This window comes from Drosophila bipectinata, chromosome XR, assembly GCF_030179905.1.
Source record: "Drosophila bipectinata strain 14024-0381.07 chromosome XR, DbipHiC1v2, whole genome shotgun sequence".
In the NCBI taxonomy this organism is placed as follows: domain Eukaryota; kingdom Metazoa; phylum Arthropoda; class Insecta; order Diptera; family Drosophilidae; genus Drosophila; species Drosophila bipectinata.
The window spans coordinates 20,880,621-20,898,077 of record NC_091735.1 but is presented as its reverse complement, the minus strand read 5'-3'; the positions used below and the strand labels follow the sequence as shown (position 1 = coordinate 20,898,077).

The 17,457-nt window shown below is 37.9% G+C and overlaps 1 protein-coding gene across 6 annotated transcripts in view; it reads right to left on the bottom strand.

The window, feature by feature from the left end:
• Positions 1-17,457, bottom strand: part of mamo (maternal gene required for meiosis) — a 148,276-nt gene that overhangs the window by 25,373 nt on the left and 105,446 nt on the right. For all 6 annotated transcript variants that reach the window (XM_043212896.2, XM_043212898.2, XM_070283130.1 and 3 more), the window contains 4 exons: positions 14,910-15,101; positions 12,498-13,341; positions 11,065-12,041; positions 10,528-10,656 (listed from right to left, as the gene is read on the bottom strand). In XM_043212896.2, the coding sequence (XP_043068831.1) occupies positions 10,528-10,656; positions 11,065-12,041; positions 12,498-13,341; positions 14,910-15,101 (2,142 nt within the window). The remainder of the gene's footprint in view (positions 1-10,527; positions 10,657-11,064; positions 12,042-12,497; positions 13,342-14,909; positions 15,102-17,457) is intronic.

The following is a 17,457-nucleotide window of genomic DNA, read 5'->3' as shown; positions in this document are numbered from 1 at the left end:
AATGAAAGACATTTAGTTTATGAAAAAATAGAACACACACATTTACCATTTACATAAACGAACAACGAACGAACGATTTATGGTAAAGCGTTCCACATTTAGATAATACATATATATCGATGATAAAATAGTATAATAGTATGGTATATAGTGTATATAGTGTGTGTGTTGTATGTATTGTATGCGTGAGTGTGAGTGTGAGGTGTGGATGTGTGTGAGAGTGTTGATGTTCGATTTAGTCCTCAATTATATTTTTTTTTAGTTTTCATTATTATTTGAAAATTGAATTCTCTTTTCTTTTGTTTTTTTTTTGTTTTTATATAGTAATTGTTTCTATTTTTTTTCTTGTATTTATGTAGCTTAAAAAACACCAAAAGCGCTTTAGTACGATTATTTGATTTGCATTTTATGTATATATATATATACTATGGTATATATATTTAGTTTATCAATTGCACAACGTTCAGATCTGGACCCCTCTCTTGTTTTATTCGATGGAGAATTTGTTTCTTTTTCTTTTTTTTTTTAAATATTTTTTTATATTTTGTTCCGTTTTTTCGTATTGGATTAATTAACATATTAAAAGCACAACACACAGTTTGACACATTAATAATATTTATATATAGATAGAGGCAGAGAGAGAGATAGATAGACAGATAGAAAGAGACAAATAGGGAGAGAGCAAGAGAAACAGGATAATACACACAGTGATACAGATAGCGAGAGCGAGAGCGAGACAAAGACAACACGTTAGTTAGCAAAATATTATTACATTTACAAGTTTAGCTTTGAGTTAAAAAAATTAAAAAAAAAAAAATAATCTGTAATAAATTATTTCTGCTCAGCTAATTTTAATGCAAAGGAAAGCAAAATATTAGTTTTATTATTGGGGTACTGGGGGGGATCAACGGGTGGATCGTATATATAAATATATAACCATATATCTTTGTACAAAAATATATAGAAATAGGTGGGGGGGCATAGTCCAAATTTTGTGCAACGAATTTTGTTCTCATTTACATTCATTTTCTTGGTTACTTTTTTTCTTTTTGGGTTTTTCGGTTTCAATTTTGATTATCGATTTTTTTTTGGTTCACAAAGCGCAAAATAAAAAGTATATATTTATAGTTTTATTTTTTATAATTTCCTTTTTTTTTGTAGAGTTTTGCCAAAATGTTTGCTGGGGTGTCTGGGTATCGTTTTGATGGATTTTATTTAAAACTTAAAAATCAAATGTAAATGAAACATGCTTAGAATAAAGTCTACTAGAGGTGATAATGGGATGTAATTGTTTCCAGTGTAAAGGAGGTAAAAAGGTGAAATATTTATATTTTTTTAAAAAACTTCAAACTTAAGACTATTTTATTAAAAAATAAGATGGCTTATGCAGAGTATTGTTGTTGCAGTTGTTTGGATAATAAGACCAATAATTTATTTAAGGACCTCCACTGATTAATGGTTGAGGTTCTTCAACCAACCAGTGAGTAAAACTTTTCCCATAAATTCCCAACATGACGAGGCTTTTTAAGGCTACTTTTTTTTGGGCTTAGCTTTAAAGGGCAAACAAAAAAAAAATAAAAGTAAAAAAAAAACGAGAAACGGAAAGAGATAACTAGCCCGATGCACCACTAACTTACATCCACTGATGTTGCGTGATTTCTGAAGGCAACCAACAAGCCAACACAACAAACAAAAAAAATACAAAAAAAAAAATAAACAAACTTTCCATTAGGCAAATTGCAGTTTTTGGTGGCCCGAGCGGCGGATTATTGAATAACCCCAGTAGTGCAGGGTCCAACCAGATTTGGGTCACCACCACTATCGCTATCGCCACCACCACAAAAAAAAAAATTAAAAAAAACGTAAAGAAAAATCTACTAAAAAAAAATCGAAACCAAACATTACGAAGGAATTTTCGGACAAAAAAAAAGTAAACACAGTCGTTGAACTGATTCGATTTTTGGAGAAGAGTTCAATGAGCCCATTAGCTTCGAGTCTAATGGAAGTGATTATGTGGTCCTTGGTCCTAGGTCTTTGGTCTTTGGTCCTTGTTTCTTGGCCCGTTTCTTCTGATTTTCCCCCAAAAGTAGCAGACGCACTGTACGTACGCCGCCCAGTGTCCTTTGGCTTTTAGTGCTCTTTCCATATTTCTTTGGTTTTTAATGTCCTGCGACATGCACTTGGAAAAACTAGTAGGCTCTTAAGCTTTTGTGGCTTGGATTTTTGGTAAGAAAGTTTAGTTTATAAGGCCTTTAAAATCTTGAACAAAAATCTCAAATACAATTTTAGAGATACCAAAATTTAAAGATCTTTATAAAATCTAAGAAAATATACGTAATATTTTAAAATATCTTGACAAATAAAAATAACACATTTTTTACTCCAAATAGTCTGTTAAATTCAAAAAATTCCAAAAAAGATTGAAATCTTTTTGAAATATTGAGAGAGAGGTTTTTAAAAGCCTTTATGGGGGGCTTAAAGGAGCCTTTGAGGAGGTCTCCCAAAGGAGGTCTTAAATAGAGGTCTTCAAACAGTTGATGGTAATATTATAAATCTATTCTTGTCTAAAATATAGCCTACGAATATAAACTATTGTTCCATTATGATATTGTTCTATAGCTATCCAAATATCCTGCTAATATTTTATAGCAACAGATAAAAAAATCTAGATATTTTTGGATAGAACCTAGACCTATTATATGATTTTTTTTATGATATAATGAGAAACTCTTTCATATGGCTCTTCTAGACTCTTCTTATTTATTTTCTTTAAAGTCTTACTGTTCAAGATCCCAGTAGAGAATTCAGTATAAAGTATAGTTATATTATCTTAAGTCCCTTTTTTTTCTCAAACTGCACTCATAACCAACATGAACGTCTTGAGTCCTGGCCACGTCATCCATTATTCCCATCATTACCATCATCATCATCATTGCCAGTAGCTTCATCAGCCTCATCGTGATTATAGTCATCGGTGGTGTCGTCGTCGCAGCAATAATAATCAAATATCGATCGATGTGCGTCTGGTTGCCCCTTTGGCACTACTTGGTTTTGGTTTTTTGGTTTTGGGTCTTGGTTTGGTTTGGTTTTTGGCTGAAAATCGTATTCTTTTTCGACGACGGTCGTCGGCCTTTTTCTTCTTGTTGATGCCGTTTTGCAGGGCTTTAGGCCCCTACCCCACAGAAGCATCCACTCGGAGGCACTCCACTCCGTGCTACTCCATTTTAACTGCCAAACCCGAAACCCAAACTCAAACTCAACCTCGACCCTCAACCTCTGCGTGCTGGCTGCTATCCTCCAACCATCCTGGTTGCCTTCCTTCATCATTTTAATAAAAGCAAATTTTTAATGAAAACTCTCTCTTGGGTTCGGGTTCGGATTCGGGTCTGCCTTGCCTTTTTAAGCTGCACTCGCCCCCGCCCCATTACTATAAAAATACACATATATATATATTTTTGCCCGTTTGTTTGCATTTGGCGCGCTTAATTATTTTCCTTTTTTTAAATATATGTATGTACGTGGAGGATATATATTTTTTTGAAGGTCCTTTCATGGCAATCAAAAAAATAGACGCAATAGATGACGCATATAACGCATCTGGCAAATATGGCGGAAGCTCATAGAAAAGCGCATGGAGTGGCTTGGGGGCTGGAGGTTTTCGGGGCTTGGAGCCTCCATGCGGAAGCGACTATTTCAAATATTTCGCTACGCTCCTTTTTTCGTAATATTTTTCCACAAATTATTATGTATTGTTATAATTTCTTTTTTTTCTGAAAAGTTGGCAATTGAAAGTGGAGAGGAGGTACCTCCTCCACGCTGGCATTGATGTGTATTTGTTTGGCTTTTCTGCTTGGAGGGGGAGCAGGTCCTTGGCTCGTGGATGTGTATTATTTGTATTCCCATTCCCGCATTGGATGTCCTTTTTTTTGGAGAACGGCAATCTCTGCTCTTTTCGATGCATTTATTTGTTTATTTTCATTTCCTTTTTTTCGGAATATTTTTTTGTAATATATTTTATTGTAATATTTTGATGCATTTGTGCTTGGAATGGGAAACATATATTTCAAGTTGGAGGCATTTGGAAAGGGAAACCATTGCTGTTCTTAATAAGGGCTTTTAAATGAAGATTTTCATTTTATTGTTCCTATTATTGGTATACCTAATTTTTGTTCTTTTGGTCATTTATTTTTCATAGTCTTCTTTTTCTTTCTACTTTTCTTCTCATTTTTTCTCTTCTAAATATTGTTTTTCTCTTAATTTTTTTTTTATACGAATTTTTTACATTTATATTCTTCTAATTATTCTTCTTTCTTCTCATTCTATTGCTTTTTTTGTAATTATTGTTCTAATAATTCTTCTGATTACTTCTAAATTAGTGAATATTCTTCTAATATCTAATTGTTTTTTTAAATTTTTTTTTTTAATTTATTCCAAATATTGAAATTTATGAACTTTTAAATATTAAATACTGCTTAATTAAGTTGATTTATTTTATTTTCTAAAGTGGCCCTAAAGCTCTCCAAAAACTTTGTTAAGTTTTTAAATACCAAATACGGAATTCTAAATATTTATCTTTGTTTTGCTAAAAATTATATAAAATTTAAAAACATACCTTACAAAAACTGAAACTGCTAATAAAAAAATTTAAAAATCTAGTCTAGCCTTAGTCCTTTTTCTAAAAATTACCAAAAACCAAGTGATGACCTTTTAAAGCCCGGCTATTAGCAGTTGGCCGCTTTCTATTTGGAACCCCCACAACCACCCACAGCAGGCTCTTGTTTAAGCCAAAATCTGATGATTCTAGAAGAGGAGAGGGGGCGTGGCAGGGTGGCAGGGGCAGCCCACCAAAAAGCACTTGAAAAACTTTGCAATCAACGCAGCGCGCGGCATCGAGCGCTGATTACAATGCCCGGGCAGCGAAGTCGACGCAGCAGCCGACGCAGCAGCTGCAGCACAAAATGTGCAATGTGCGTGAGGGGGTGGGGTGAGCTGGATGGTTCGCGGGGGGTGGTGTGTGTACTTGCAACCCACCCAATGCAATATATTTTCGCTTTGGCATTTGTTGCGTTTTGCCAGAAATTTTTTTTTTGCATTTCTTTATTATTTTTATGTTTTTTTTTTTGGTTTGGTTTTTAATATTTTTTGTTTATTTGCTTGGATTTCCGCTGCCGGTGCCGCTGCCACTGCCACTGCCGCACAAAAATATAATTTTTTTTGCGGTTTTTTTGTGCATTGCATGATTGACAGTTGCCAGGCATTGATGGCGGGCTTAGAGTGCTGACAGACCGGGTAGGGGTGGGGGAGCTGTGGCAGCACAGCAGAGCAATACCTAAATGCATTCAGTCAAAAGTTGTGCAAAAGCCTCCGAATAAAAATATTAAAAATATATATGTATGCCATGTGGTGGATATCCGCAGTAGCATCGCAGCGCTGCACAATGGCGGTGGCAATAATAGGTCTGGAAATGTTTGGTTGGGGTTTGGTTTGGGGGTACCTAGTGAAAGATATTTTAAGGTATTTTTGAATTAATTGTCTTTTCATTTACCAAGTTTATTTATTTATATTTAACTATTTCCTTGCACTTCATCAGCGTGTTTCTTGATGTTCAGAACTCCTATTACTCATACGCACTGTTTTCTAGGAGATTTACCCTTAAAATCCATGAAAACCAAATAATTTTATAACTTTTATCAATCTTACACGCATTTCCTAATCGAAAATATAATTCTATTTCCTCAAAACAGTAAAATTCCCCATTCGTTTGTCATACAATTGCATTACTCATACGCCGTGTTGTCTGGGAAAGTAAACTTAAAGAGCCTTCAAAAACTCATTTTCAAAACTTTTTTAATCTTTAATGAATTTCTGAAATGGAAGTTTATTTCTATCCGTCAGAATCTAACAGTTCTTTAATTTAAAATAAATTACATTGCTCATACGCCATGGTTTCTGGGAAAAAAAAACCATAAAAAGAAGCAAAAAAGCTTTTTTTTTAAGTTATTTTAATTTTAAATAAAATATATTTATTTATTGGTTCTATATAAAGATCTATTTTTATGTAAAAACCTAAAATTATATCTTTTAAAATTTGCATCACGTATACGCAATGGTGTCTAACAACTCAATTCAACTCATATAACTATGAATATAATATATCATATTAATAATATTATTTAAATGATATTTTAGTATATTTGTTAATCGTTATAGATTAACGTTATTTCCATCTAAGTTATCTGTCTTCTTCAGAGATAACATTACTCATACGCCATGTTGCCTAGAAAAAAGACCTTTCGAGACTTTTCAAAAAAGATGTTATAAAATTCAAAATTATAGAAAATGATAAAAATTATGAAACCTAATGTTAACCTAATTATGAAACCAAAAATCTGAGCCTCATTTTTTTTTAAATTATTATTATTACTCATATGCCTTGATGTTTGGGAAAAGCAAGATATATACCTAGCAAAAGGTATACAACAAAATGCTTTCTATAACTTATATCCATTTTCAATTGATTATAATTATTATTTGGGCTTTATTTTATTTATTTCGTCATCTAAAGCAACTTGAAAGTCTATTTTATAAATAAACAGATAATGTTATTATAAGCATTACTCATACGCCATGGTGTCTAGGGTTAGCTAGCCTCAAAAGCCCTCTGAAAAACTCTCATACAAACTTAAAGCAAACTTTAAGAATTTTAAGAACCATTTTTAAAACCAGGAAACTTAACCTCAATTCCATATGAATTATGCACATAACTCATACGCCCTGGTGTGTCCAAAAGAGAAACCCTCCTAAGAAACTCCAGAAAACCTATCCACTAACCATATTTAAGTGAATAACAAATACATTTTCTTGGAAATTAGTGAACCCTGCCCTAGAGTCTCCCCCTCGACTGTGGGAGTGCTCACATATTACGCATACGCAATGTAGACGGAAAACAAACAACGCAAATCGCTGACAGAGGCCCGGCATCAAGGGAGGGGGGCGTCCCGTCAAGGGTAAGGCAAGGTGCAATAGCAGGAGGGGTGATGGTGGGGAAGGAAGGACACTCATATAGAGTAAAATGCAAGCACAGCAGCGGCGACAGGGCCAGCCCAAAGGTATGCTATGAAAAAAATGCTATGAAGAGCAGAACCAAAAAAAACAAGAACCAACGCATTTGTTTCAAAATTAAATACTCATGTGTGTGTGTGTGAGTATGTCTGTGTGTGTGTGTGTGAGTGTAAGAGTGTGCTCGGTGTAGAAAAAGAAAAAGAAAGCAAAAGTTGTTGGTTTTGTGCGTTGATTTTTGTTTTGGTTTTGTTTCTGCAACCCCCGACTCTTGGATTGCAGTCGTTATAATCATTTCCCTCGTTTTCAGCCCAGCTAGAGGGGGCGAGGAGGGGGTGGGGCAGAAGGTTGGCAGCAACAAAAAAAAAAAAAAAGAAAGTGTAAAAGCAAAAGTATTTATTATGCGGCAATGGCTTGGAGAGGCCTACAAGAGGCCCGGAATACATCAGAGTCAACGAATTGCAGCCCCTTTGCAGCAAGGCAGTGGCGTAGTGGCCACATGACTTGCCACATGAATAGGAGTTTTATTCGAAATATTTAGGATATTTAATTAAGCTATAAAATATTTAGTTTTTAAGTTTAAAAACGTAGTATGTATATCCCCCTTGTTGGATGAGTAGAAACGCCCCTGGGGGGGTGCATGTTCTGCAACGTCAACGTCCGACTGAAAACTCGAGGCGGCTGCCACTTTTTTGTTGCCTTCTTTTGGGCTGCCTTTCTTTTTGCCAGCATTCTTGCTTTTTTCTTATTTTTTTTTGGATAAATTTTTATTTGAATTTATGCATGTGCGTCTCCTGCCAGCCCAGGGTTGCCATCTAGACGACATTCTAAAGTCCTTAAATAATTTACTAAACTGATCAAGTCTTAAAGTTAATATGCAAGTCTTGTGGGAGAAGAAGTTCTTTTATTTTTTTAAACTCGTAAAAGGGGGGGCTGGCCTCCGGCAAGTCAACACTGTGCAACTTGAATTTTAATTTCTCAGTTTTTATGCTTTTTTTTGGCTTTTTTTTGACAACATTTCCGTTGGCTAGGTCCATCTGGGGCCTGTCATGCCCATCCTACGCCTCCCCCAGCACCCACATCTCTTTTTAAACTCGTCAACCGTTGCAACAAAGTGCGTTTTTTCAAGCATATATATATATACATATATATTTTTATATATATCCTTTTTTTTTAGGGACTTTTCCCCCTTGCTGCACAAAAAGTGGGGAAAAGCGGGCATAAGAAAAACGACAGTGGCTACTCATGTTTCCTTTGCCTTTTCTATGCTTGGTAGGGCTGCCTGTTTTTCTAACTTTTTTTTGGCTTTATCCCTCCTCTACCCCCTCCTCACTCGTTCTACAAAAAATGTAATGCAAAATATATATATTCGCCGGAAGCCAAGTGTTTTGCGTGGCAGAGTAGTCAGGTGGTACAGTTGTGCTTGCCGCCCCGAAAGTATGCATTACATTCATTTTGAATGCGAGCCAAAATTAGTGGCAGAGAGAGAGACACCCGAGAAAAGGAAAAGGACTATATAGGAGGGGGGGGGGACCAGAAATAAATTGAATATCGAGCCAAACGCCCAGCCCCAGGGTGCCTAGGGTGCATCACACAATTTCCCTATACTTTTCTTCCTTTTGCCTGTATTTTGTTATCCTTTTTTTTGTGGGTCCTTTTTCGTCCTGTTGCAACATGCGACAATTTTTCTCATTGTTTGATTTGAATATTTGATTTGGTTTTTATTTTATTTATATAACACACACAGGGCACAGGACAGAGGACACAGGACTCAGGACATGGCAGGACAACAGGGCTGGATACTCAAAGCTAGAAAATAATGGCTAGGGGGTACCTCTCATTAAGTTTTATTCATATTTCTTTTGAGAATTAAACAGAGGATTTTGATGGATTTTATTTTATGTATATTATTTTAATTTTTTTCCTTAATAGTAGGTATTACTACATACTCCCCCTAGTCTTCTATTGTAACCTCTTTTTTTTTTTTTAATAAATTTTTACATATTTTTGATCACCTGGTGGACAATGGTTCTTTCTATTGAGAATTATAGTCTCGTAAACATGCAACTGCAACAACAACAACAACATCAATAGCAACAGCAACAAAAAAAAATAAATTTAAAAAACTATAAAATAATTGAAAAAAAGGACTAGAACATGGTCAGTAAATAAATAATACCCAAGGAGGAGCGGGGAAGGAGGTGGTTTGGGGCAAAGGTGACAAAATTGCAAACGGAAATGGACGGGTATGTGTGGCAAGTGGAGCGGGAAACGGAAATAGAAATAGAACAAGAAAATGTGGCAAGGTTTTTAAACCAAAAATAAAATTAAAAAAAAAAAAAGTGAAAAAATACCAACAAAACTGTGCGAGAGGGTGTATGTTCTAGGGGGTGTGTGGCTGGCATAGTGGGTGGATAATTGGGGGAATATTTATACATACGTATGTACACAAATATGCGACAATAGGAACAACAACAACATTGATTACATACATACATAGATTGGTTTGGAAAAACTAACAAAAAAAATTACACGGACATTTATCGATAGACAGATATACAGTTAGACAGTTATAGAGAGAGAGATAGAGCTAGAGGTAGAGAGAGAGATAGTGAGACAGACACAGAGATAGATAGATAGATAGAGAGAGAGCGCTACACATTAAACAAAATATATATATATATTTATATATAGGAGAGAGTATATATAAAGCTATGAAACTGAACAACTAACACTGGATTTATTTTTAAGGAATTACTTTTTTTTTTTTTTAACTAAACAGAGAGAGAGAAAAAATGAAAAACTTGACTTTCTTTTGGGGGGGGGTTTCTTGGGGAGGAAGAAAAAAAAACAACTTGATATTCATATATATATGTATATATATATAGGGCATAGATATAGGATAAGATATATATATATATTTATAGGATATTGGATATATATATGTAAGTATAAAAAATTCATAGACAAAGAACACGACGAAGAGCAAAAATATATGTTGAGTTTTGGTTTTGTTTTCATTTTGTTTTTTTTTTTGCATTTGTTTTTATTTCTTTATATAATATAGTGGTATATAAAGGCTGCATACATATATATATATATATGTACATATATATGTAAGAACAGACAGAGAGATATAGAGATAATACTTAAGATAGAGATATATATATGTGTACAAAATAGACAGTGAGTCGGATCGAGCCAGATTGTGGGATCACAGATATCTTCTTCTTGGAGATCTCGAATTTTAATTTTTTTTTTTTAATTTTTCTCTTTTATTTTTAAACCTTGCCTATCGAAGCAGCAAAAGCATTCACTGAACGGGATCTCTTTTTTTTTTTTTGGCAGTTCTAGGGACTTGGGACTAGAATTTTGACAGGGCGCTTCGAATTTTGGGGGTCTGGGGCTTGTTTGTAAAAAGGGGCAGGGCCAGGGGCTATAGGGTGAAAGTGAAGTGATGCACTTACCGACTCGTGGGAGGCGCGGTAGTCAAGGTCGCCGCCCAGGCCGCCGCCAGCTGATGCCGAACGCTGTTGCATGTGTCTACTGTGACTGCTGCTGTCGTCCTCGCTGCAATCGATCTCCTTTTTCAAGCTCTGCGGAAGGGAGATTTTTTCTTTTTAATATTTTTATTCATTTTTTTTTATTAAGAAAATATTAGAAAAAATGGGAAAATAAATGGGAAAAGTTTTCTAGATTTGTTTGAGGTTGTTTTAAGAGGTTATATTCGGTTTGGCAGACACAAGGTCACACTGACAAGCGGACAATCGGACCTAACCTTATTTTGGGAATATATGTTCTTAAAATATTCTTGGGAATAATTTCTTTGATCTTAACCCAAATAGTCGTTTTTACTTTAAAAACTATTGATTTATAACTAAATATCGGTATATTCGGTTTGGCGGACACACGGATAAGCGTTTCTTTGAATATTTTTTGAAAAACCTCAAAATCTAAAATCTAAACTAAATCTAAACTAATCACGAACTAACTAAGAAACCCACCAATGGTACTGATTGCACAGGCAGGAGATTGGCCACCGTTCCGGGACTCAGCAGGCTGGAGGAGGAGGTGGCTCCCCGGCCGTCGTTACCGCCGCCATCCCTCGAACTCCTCGACGATGGCCTGCCGCTGATGCTCAAGTCGGCAGCCGTGTTGCCCGCTCCAGAGCCCGCTGGCGTGGATCTAGCCGATTCCACGGCAGCCGCCGCCGCAGCTGCAGCCGCTGCTGCTGCCGCCGCCGCCGCTGTCGAGGAGGAGGGCAGAGTGATCAGGGGCGAGGGTATCAGGGTGGAGCCTGTGGACAGGTCCACGCCACCGCCCCCGGATCCGCTCATCTTCATGTTGAGGCCGAGGTCGTTGCTGCTGTTATCCGCCTCGTCGTCGTCGTCCAGATCCATCTCGTCGTCGTAGTCCTCGTCGAGGATCTCCGTCTTGGCGATCACCGGCAGGCTCTCGTCGTCGTCCTCGTCCACCAGGTGGTGGTGCGCATGGGGATGCGAGTGCGGATGGTGGACGTGGGCGGAGTGCTGCAGTCGCAAGCCCTGGTGATGGTGGGCCAGCCGCTGGGCAATGCCCCTGGCCACCACGGTGGCTGTGGCACTGCCCACCACCACCACATCGTCGTCCATATCCTCCTCATCCTGCTCCTGCGCCAGACGATCGTTGTCCCGCCTCGCCCGGTGGTGCAAATGGTGGTGAGACTGGTGGTGATGATGGTGGTGGAGCAGCTGCTGCTGTTGCTGTTGTTGCTGCTGCTGCTGCTGCTCGTCCTCGTCATCATCGTCGACGGCCACCACGGATCCACCGCTGGATTCTACTGCTGCACCACCGTTGCTGGCTGAGGTAGCTTTGCGTCCGCTCGTGTTGTTGTTGTTGTTGCTGTTATTGTTATTGTTGTTGCTGCTGGAGTTGTTGTTGTTGATGTTACGGGTGGTGGTGGCATTGGTGTTGCTAGTGGTGCTGCCGCTCTGGTTGGAACCTGGAGAGTGGACAATGGGAGAGTGTTTTTAGGAAGTATCTTGGTCTAGGTGGAGGATAGAGGGGACTACATGAGAAAGACTCATACAGACCCATCTAGATGTGCAAGAAACCTTCAGCAAGCTACTAAGCCCATCCAGACTCAAGAAAACTTAGTTCAGGTCTGGACGTGTCTATGCAATATCTGTACGAGTTTTAACGTGTCTAGACATGTCTAAACGTGTCTGAACATGTCTCGACAAACTTAACACATGTCAGATCACGTTTAGACAGCCTTTAAACATTTCCTAACACTAAACAGTATTTAAACATGTCTAAACATGTATCAGAAAGCTTTTCAAACATGTCTTAACACGTCTGAGCAATCTTCAAGCATGTCCGAACAAGTCTAAGCTGTCTTCAAGCATGTCTGAACATGTCCAGCCCTTGTCGTAACCTCAAATTCCAATTCGCTTACCTGCAACCTTCGCCTCAACGGCAGGCCTGTGGTAGAGATCTAACGGCATTGGCGTGTCCTCCTCATCCTCGTCATCCTCATGCTCTGGATCCCGTTCCTGCTCTCGTAGCGCATCCTCAAAATCCTCGTTCTCATCCAGCTCCTCCACCTCTTCCACCGCATCGTCGTCCTCCTCGTTTCGGCCACCGGCCAGCAGCTCCTCCTGCAGCAGCTCGTCGGCCGGCTGCACCTGGTCCTTGACTCTGTGAGTGTCCAGGACGTCATCGGAGGAGGTGTCTTGGTGGCGCGAGGAGCGCTTGGCGGGCGTGGGACTGCTGTGGTCGCTGGCCTCCCGTTTCTGGCCCAACAGGGATGACGAGGAGGTGGCCTCTTCGGCGGTTGTTGCTGTTCCTGCCGCGGATGTTGCAGATGTGGCAGCAGCGGCTCCTGATCCTGCTGTGGATGTGGCTGCTGTGGCACAGGATGTGGTTGTGCTGGTGCTGCTGCTGCTGGTGGTGGTTGTACTGCTACTGCTCCCCGCTGCCGATGTGGCTGTAGCTCCTGTTCCTGTTCCCGTTCCTGTACCTGTTCCTGCCCCCGCTGCAGATGTGGCTGAGGTTGAGGTTGATGTTGCCGCTGCCGCTGTTGCCGTGGCAGTTGCTGTGGCCGCCGACGTCGTTGCTGCCGCCGCCTGAGTTGCTGCTGTGGCGTCCAGCGCCGTGGCCGGACTGTCGGCCGCCTTGTGGGCTGAGGCCACGCCACCGCCGCTGCCACCGCCGCCGCCCTGAGGACGCAGGCGGTCCGGTTCCCGCTCCGGCTCGCGCAGCGTCGTGTTCTGGTTTGTCATCTCGGCGAGGCCTTTGACCTGAAAAGTGATTTTAAAAATGGCTTTTAACATTTTTTATTAAATAATTTTTTTAATATTAAAATTTTTTTTTTTTTATTATTTAATATTAATGTTTTCTTTTTTTTTAACCTTTTTATACTTTCCTTATTTTTCCTTCTTTAGTCTCTTCGAACCTTAGTTTAACAGTATTTATAGATTTTGTTTGCCTTTTTTTTAAGTTAAAGTTCAATAATATTATTTTTTATTGCAGAGGGCATTAAAGTTGAAAAAAAATAAAAATTATAAAAAATTCCGAAAATAAGAATCCTGAAGAATAGATGCCGTATGGAGCCTTGACAAGAGCAAATGTAAAGTACAAACTATAGTAATTTGCGTAAAAAAAAAATAATTAAAAAATAAGAAAAAGTCCGAAAATAAAAAACATAAAAAATCGGTGCCGAACAATCTTTAGTAAGTAGTAAACAACCTAAAACACAGATGCAGAAATCCCATAGTAAGTATTGTTAAAAAAAAAATTAAAAAGAATTAATTAATGCAAAAATAAGAATTCTGAAGAATAGATGCCGTCGAAAGCAGAAGAAGTGCTCAAAGCAAAACTATAGTATTTGTCAATAAAAAAAAAATAAATAAAAAATAAAACAAATTCCGCAAATAAAAACATAAAAAATCGGTGCCGAACAATCTTTAGTAAGTATTGTCAGAAAAATAATTATTAAAAAATAATAAATAAATGAGAAAATAAGAATTCTGAAAAATAGATGCCGTTGAAAACCGAAGAAGTGCTCGAAGCAAAACTATAGTATTTATTGTCCAAAAAAAAAAAAAATAATTAAAACAAAATGTCAAACAAAATTAAAATTAAAAAATTATAACAAAAATCAGAAAATAAACCATCCGAAGAGTTGTTCCGTAATAACCTATAGCAAGTGTTGTCAAAAATAAAATCATTAAAATAAAAAACAAAAATCAGAAAATAAACCATCCGAAGAGTTGTTCCGTAATAACCTATAGCAAGTGTTGTCAAAAATAAAATCATTAAAAAACATAAAATAAATTCATGAATCCACATGAAGTTTTGGGTATTTAAACAAAAATAAAAAAATAAGGCCCAGGACTTCCCGTCGCTGACAACTCAGAGACATAAAAGAAAAATAATGAATAAAAAAATACAATAAGAAAATCAGAATGTTTTCAGAAAAATAATCAAAAATAAAAAACCAAAAAAAGAAAAATAAAATCAGAAATAAATGAGGAGCTAGATGTGGAGCGGTCGAAGCCACAACTGCTTCTGATTGAAATCACAGACGCTCGGTACAAGGAAAACTGCTGTCAAGAAAAAAATGTCCTAAGGCCTTAAAGGGAGAGAGGTCTTATTTAGTGACAAGGTATTTAACCGTTTTTCCCTCAGTCTAAATATATGGCCACACTTGTTTTTTGTGCGAAGTTCTAATGTATTTTTTCAAAGAAGTGTAAAGGGTCATACTTTTTTGGGGTTTCTATTTCATGACTTTCTTAAGAAGCTTTTAAAGTATTTTTTTTCTAGCAATTCTTAATAAGAATTCACCTAACTTAGTCTTAGGTTTTACCTTGAGGGATTCGGCTGTTTTGAGCAGCGCGGACAACTGACAATATTGCACGTTCACCTCGCCCTTGTACATGAATTCAACTAAGGTTTGCAGCTCGGCAAAACGGACGTCCTTCAATATCACAATTGGATGTCTTTCGGGGTGCTCCAGGAACAGGCTCTGGAAGTACGAGGAACAAGCCGAGAGGACCACCTGCAATTATCAGAAAAATATAAAGAAAACTATTAAAAATAAATCTAAAAATATTAAAATCTACTGCTAAGTTTTGTCATAATTTTGCAAATATTATCGGGCTTTGAAATCGTGGCCAGAGGAAAAGCGCACATTTTCCAATCCATTGGCCAGTAGAGACTGTTTCCCCCTTGAGCTGGTTGCCACGCCGCGATGTTGCAACAGGCATTTATTAGATTTACGATCAGAGTCTCTGAAACGCAGCCACAAATGCCGCTTTTGAAGATGCCACAGCCCAGTAACGCAAAAAAAGAGCAATGTTGCGATGGGCGATTCAGTTGGAGTTCAATTTGGAGTCCAGTTCTCTCTCTGGTTTTTTTTTTTTTAATTTTTGTTGCAAGTTGGCTGCGGGCGTCAAGGCGTGAACATGCCACGAATGACAATGCCACAGCAGCAGCAGCAGCAACTGGCAACTGGCAACGTGCAACTAGCAACTTGCAACCAGTTCCGATCCGCTTCAACATTGCTGTCGATTTTTATGTGCGCATGCACGCCTTGGGGTATGCAATGAACGCCCGATATATCCCCGAAAGATCGTAGGATAAGGTGGCTATAGCAGGGGGGCTGGGAGGCTGGGTGGCAAGAAGGCAGAAGGCGATGCAGCCATGTTGTAAATTTTCATTGCTGGCAAATTGAAAAGGCGTCGGCCTCCATTTCGCATATAGATTTCGCTATAGCCTAATGAGGTTTTGGCCTAAGACTGCAATAACCTCGGTGGGTTAGAGATGGTAGAGTGGAGAGTGGGAAGCACTAGTAATCGATGAATATCGGTAGGATGTTTTGAAACATAAATTTATTCAACAGTGTCGCTCTCCCATCTCTAGTGTTGGGTATACACCTCTGCCTTATTCAACACCCTTATACTATTTGATTTTTAGACAATTTTGGACGTTGTAAGTTATACTCTTAGTTTCTTTAATAAATATTTTAGTTACTTCTTTTAATTCTTTAACTTTGTTGGTATGCTTGGAAGGAAAAGTTCATTCAATCTCCCATCTCTAGTAATACTATCCTAATAAAAATCGATAGAAATAGCTAAGACTTTTAAAGATTTCAAACAAAATGGGCAGTAAGGCTAGGTATTTTTTGTGACTCTATTTAGTTTAGTAATTTTATGCTATAATTTTAAGCCAAAATTAAAGCAAAAGTATTGCTCTCCCATCTCTAGTGGCTATCCACCGTATTCCAGCATATTAGTAATCGATATATATCGCTTAGATATTTTCCTTAAGATTTTAACTTAAATTTCACACAATAACCATTTATTTTAGTTACAAAATAAAATATTTTAGTTACTCCTTTTATTTAAATAGGTTTCCAGTCTCCTTTGAAGCAAAAATGTACCCAAGAGTATCCCTCTCCCATCTCTAGTTCTGGCTATACACCTCCCCTGGATACCACCCACCTTCTCCCTCCACCCCTTCCCCTCTTTGTTCTGCTTCTCCTGTCACGCGCCGTTTGCGCTAGAATTTATTTAAAAAAATGCAATCGGCCTGCACACGCCCCCGAACGGCAACAACAACGTAAAATGAGCGTTAATAAATTCACGCGCATATTAGAAGTCACAGATCGGGGTGGCGGGGGTTGGGGCATGGCTAGTCCTGGGTCCAGTCTGGTCACTACACCACCACCTCCCTCCTACTTGCAGCCAAAACTCCTTCAGTGGCATTAAGAAAATCGAATTTCCTGATTACAAGTAAAGGCAAAAAAAAAAGGAGTATAGTAGAGGCTTGGTTAAGAAAAAAAAAAAGAAAAGGGGGCAAGCCAGGGGGAAAGGCGTCGCAAATTGGCAACACTTTTAATTGAACGAAGAAGAAGAAGAAGCAAAAGTGGCAGTGGCACGAAGGGAGGACTAGAGGAGTGGTGGAGGTGTAACGCCCCCAAAGCTAATGAACGCCAAAGGCTTTGATTTCTAACGCCACGGCCCAGTTAGTAAACTCGCCAAATGCTTCCTACTTTTGTTTCTTTTTTTTTTTCTTCATTTTTTTTTTTAAAGAAAAAAATCAAGAAATAAAAGCCTTGCATGTAATTTGCAGCAAAATAGTCAACAACATAAATTTTCTGTCATTCAACCAAAAAAAAAAAAAAAAAAAAAAAAAAAAAACAAGAAAGGAAAGCTAACTTCGGGCGGAGCCGAAGTTTATATACCCTTGCAGTTAAAACCGGATATATATCGCAAACATCGGATATAGTTGGCCGATCCTTATGGGAATAGGAATATATAATCGAATTTATTACAATACAAAATCTAAAAAAAGTCCCAAACTTCCATCTTCAAAAATACGAAAGTTGATATTTCTACCAAAAACCATTTTCG